Below are 4666 nucleotides of genomic sequence, written 5' to 3' on the forward strand. Positions count from 1 at the left end.
TGTGTACAATTTTGGTCTTGTGGGGAGTGGTAACAGTGGTGGTGATAGCTATCACTGTTACTTTACACATGTAACACTTACATAATAGCTCATTACATTTCAGGAAATGCTCTAAGTATTGGACACATATTGGGAGTTCTGGTAGCATAGTGCCTAAGGCGCCTGACTGCTAACCAGAAGGCTGGCAATTCAAACCCACCAGCCACTCCTCGGAAGGAAGATGGGGCAATCTACTTCCATAGTGATACTGCCTTGGAAACCCAAGTAGGGGTTGCTGTGAGTCGGGTCTGACTCCACAGCACACAACAACAACAACAATTCATTAATATTCAGAACCAACATAAGACTTGGGTAATGATTATTCTTGTGTTTATAGATCACGAAATTAAAAAAATGGTTAAAGCAAGTATCCAAGGTTACAGTCATGAAATAGTGGAACTGGGGTTCAAAGCCAGTCGAATGGGCTCCAGAGTCTGCACTTTTAACACCTCTTGAACAGACACTGAGACATTTTAATAGGCAACGTTAAAACACTGAATACGTATGCACAGAAGTCTTGAAACATGTGATTCTGTTTTTGTTAACAATACTATAAGTGATCTAAAACAAAGATAACTGGTTTCTTTGACAGCTAAATAAAATCCCACTATTTTCAGGGGCGGAGTTCTGGTGGCGTAGTGCCTAAGGCACTTGACTGCTAACCAGAAGGCTGGCAGTTCAAACCCGCCACCCACTACTCAGAAGGAAGACTGGGTGATCTACTTCCATAGTGATACTGCCTTGGAAAGCCAAGGAGGAGTTGCTGTGAGTTGGATCTGACTGGACACTAGTGGGTAAAATTTTCAGGATTTAAAGTATCACATATTGTTTTCACCCTCTTCTCTCTCCATTTCAGAGTAATTATCACACAAACAGTAATTTCTACCTAACCTATTGCTCTTCCTTCTCCTGAGGGCTGGCAATACAATTTCAAATGTACAAACCAAGAGTCTTCCATAGTGTTTACGAGAGGGAGCCTTCCTAACTAGCTGTTGCAGAGGTCTATTATTGAAAACCAGAATGGCACTACCAAATAGGAGGTGAAAAAGCATTTTGCATATGGAATTAACATTGTTAGGGTCAGAAACCAACAGAATGGGGGTTAACAAAAAATGTATCCTTCCAGGACTGCAATCCAAAATCTTGTCTCTTTTAATGCTAATGTCTATAGTGTCAAAAAATTACATTTATAGCAGTTATATTAACTTTGAGATATCACTTACTAACTATTAACTCATCACCAGACCAGGACTTAATGAAAAATTTTAAATTCCCTTACCAATTATCTGAAATCTAGAATTACACATAAAGTTAATCTCAATTTCCCACTCATAAAAATGAATGACATTGGTTCCCAATGACAATATTCCGACCGAACAAAAAAGAAACTTTGGAGGCAAAAAAAAAAAAAAAAGCTAAACTCATGGCAACCAGACACCAATATTCCAGAAAAGCCAAACCAAGATCTATTAATTCATCCAATAGCTAATTTACTGATATCTAAAGCAACATTTTGCTTAAAAGTTGTAGACACTCAAGGATTCATACAAAACCAAGCTGTATTAGTTACTTTTATCAGTATTATGTATTGTAACAATTGGGCAGAGCACAAAGTCTTACAACAGTTATATATAATGATATAATAACAATCCACTGATCTAAAGCCACAGGATTGTCTTCAAATTGGCATTTGTAACTTTTCTCACTGATCTCTCACCATGTCAAATTCAATTTCACGTAAGCACAACTATCAACTTCTATTTTTTGTTTCACTTATTTTTTAATTTCTGCACAGAAAATTCATACTGTGGCGTACAGGTCTATCAGTTATGACAAATGCACAGTCATGTATCCACCACCATAATAGATGTGCATGCAATTTCTCATACTAACTTTGGTATGTTTAATTTGCTTAAACTGGAGAGGCAAAACATTTATAATTGTTCCTCTGTGAGACTCTGTTTTTTAAAAAAATGTAAAAAAAAAAAAAAAAAAAGAAATCAACAAAACTACTTTTACTCTCCAGGTCCATTAGTCTAAGTAAGCCTATGTATGTATAATAGCTATTGGCAATTCACTTTATTAGTTCAAATACTTAAATGCCTACTAAATCACTGACACAATTAGGAACTGGAGATACCAAGATTATATAAAATAAAATATATGCCCAGAAGAGGAAAGGGGGATCATTCTGTATAGGTTTAATAACACGTGAAAAAGCCAAAAATCAAAATGGAAAAGATGTATTCCAGGAACAATAAGAACTTTAGGATAAATAGACTGTAAGCATATGGTTTACAGTGCAGATGATGTCCAGCTACATGACTAGGTCGAGGCCAAATTTTAAAGTGCCAAAAACTGGAAAATTAACCTTTAGGGCTAAGGCTGCACATCAAAATCACCTACAAAAACTATAGAGAAGGAAAAAAAAAAAAAAAAAACCAGCTGATCAGGAGGGTTCAGCCTCTGAACAATTACATCAGAATTTTTGGGACGCAGGTATATTTATTTTAGAAACTCCCCAGGTTATTCCAATGTTCAGCTAAGGTCATGAATCACTGAAACAGATGAAGGGAAAGACCAAGACCATGAGGTAGAGAAGTGATATAATAACATTTGTTTTTAGGAAGACAACTGGCAGTAGTATGAAAGATGAGCTGTAAGAAAAAGAAACTAGATGCAGGGAGTTAAAAATGGCCCTGAACTAAAGGCAGAAGCATGTGCAAATACTGTAGTTGGGAGACACACTGCAAGTCGGATCAACAAAGAAGATGGTAATCTGGATGTGGATGCTAAAGTAGAAACAAGAAGTATTTAGAATTCAAGCTCAAAAAACCTAGGAGATCAAAGAACTTCAGTTTGGAACACAATGAGTTTAAAATATGTCCAAAGGTAGTTCAGAAAAACTGGGGCTGAGAGTAAAAGCAGGGCTAAAAATCTGGGGTCACCGGAAGACACAGAAGTTGATGACACCACTCAGGGAGCACATGTAAAATGGCATTTCTAACCTACAACCACCAACATTCATAATCCAAAGTGCTTAATGATGCAGATTCCTGAGTCCCGATCCAGACAGACAAACTAAGACTCAAGAATGAGAAACACCATCACAGAAAAAAGCAGCAGATAAGCCCAAGGATGGAAGATCGCTGAGCGTCACCATGGCACATTCCATACTACAGACATTGAATCAGAATTTTCTAAACAAATGAGTTTTAAGTTTTTCATTATTTGAGAACACTGTCCACAGAGAAGTCCAAACTTTGCTATTTTGGTTACACTTACGCTGTGAAATCTGCAGCTGCTGTGGCTGCTTTGGTGGCATCCTTATTCAACGTTGCACCCCAAACAGCACCCTTATGACCCAAAAATGTTCCAATCCAGTCTCCTGTATCTCCCTGGCGTAGCATAGGTTTACCATCTAGAAGACATTTTAAAAGACATGTGATTTACAAGTTCAAATTGCTTAGAATCTAATATTCAAAACATAGGACTATGTTGAGTAACAAAGTGGAATACTGCTTTTGTTGTCGCGGGGGAGTGGGGTGTCACTAAATGTCATTAATAAATCAACTGAAAAGGTGAACAACTGAGAAGTAACTATCTCATGGGAAGAATACTGATCCGCATCAAAACAATGTGGATTTTAATGCATGTTTTGGACAAACTTCTTAACCTAAATCTCAGTTTCTCATTTCAAAAAGGAGGTTAATACCGTACAGCAATATCTAATGAGATAATCGGCACATAAAACCTTTGAGAAATAAACCGGAAGGCATTACTTGGCCTGGCCTAGTAATCAAAAGCCTGGTCTATTTTCTCCTCTCCCCCAAATCTCTAAACGTATTTACAATGTTTACTAGCAGGGGCGACTAGGCAAGTGAAGTCTAGCTCCTCCAGAAACAGCAGTAAAAATAAAATGGGAGGGCTTAATTGGCAGTAATATTTCGCCTAGTCAGACGCGTCAGAAAGGCATGTCTCGGTTTCAGCAAGCCCTCTCCCCACCAGTCCAGGCTTAGCCCTAACCTCAAAGGCTGTGGTTCCTGCCACCCCGTGGGCACTGGGGGGAGAAGGGGGATGCCCGCCCAGTTCCGGCCGCCGAATACCCGAATCAGCGGCCTTACCTTTGCATGCGCTGATTAGGAAATAGCCATAAGGAGTGATGCCACTGAAGGCCAAATCAACCACCGGCCGCGTGTGGCCCGAGCAAGTGAGCGGTGTCTGCCTCAGTGCCATGGCGGCCGCGATCTGAGCAGTCAAGCTGGTAAGCCGAGGGTCGTGGTCTGTTCCCTGCTGCGACGCCTGTTTCCTCAAGGCCCCCGCCCTGGCACTGGGATTGGGCCAGGAAACAGAAAAAGAAAGCCAAATCGGTGGTACAGAGGTCAGGAGGGGTTAGGAAGGGGTCAAGGAGTACGCGACGGGCAAGCCACAGCAAGCGAGGGAGGGAAAGGGAGGGAGGGAGGAGAAAAGGGGAGGGGGAGAACCGGAGTATTGGCCCGGCCACAACACGCACCGTCCACACCGGTAGCGGCAGGAAGTGACGATTTTATGACGGAAGGCGTCCGCCAGAAGTGACGATCGTGCAAGAAGGCGGATACCCCCAGTAGAAAAGATCTAATGTAAGCGC

The 4666-nt window shown here is 40.7% G+C and overlaps 1 protein-coding gene across 1 annotated transcript in view; it reads right to left on the reverse strand.

Annotated features, from left to right (window-relative positions):
* Positions 1-4275, reverse strand: part of LOC103200039 (serine/threonine kinase receptor associated protein) — a 30484-nt gene extending 26209 nt beyond the window's left edge. Inside the window, exons 1-2 of the mRNA XM_042781479.1 lie at positions 4164-4275; positions 3325-3460 (exon numbers count right to left, since the gene is read on the reverse strand). Of these exons, the coding sequence (XP_042637413.1) occupies positions 3325-3460; positions 4164-4275 (248 nt within the window). The remainder of the gene's footprint in view (positions 1-3324; positions 3461-4163) is intronic.
* Positions 4276-4666: the final 391 nt, after the last annotated feature.

This window comes from Orycteropus afer, unplaced genomic scaffold (genome assembly GCF_000298275.1).
Source record: "Orycteropus afer afer isolate SDZICR_OR568_19922 unplaced genomic scaffold, OryAfe1.0 scaffold00126, whole genome shotgun sequence".
NCBI lineage: Eukaryota > Metazoa > Chordata > Mammalia > Tubulidentata > Orycteropodidae > Orycteropus > Orycteropus afer.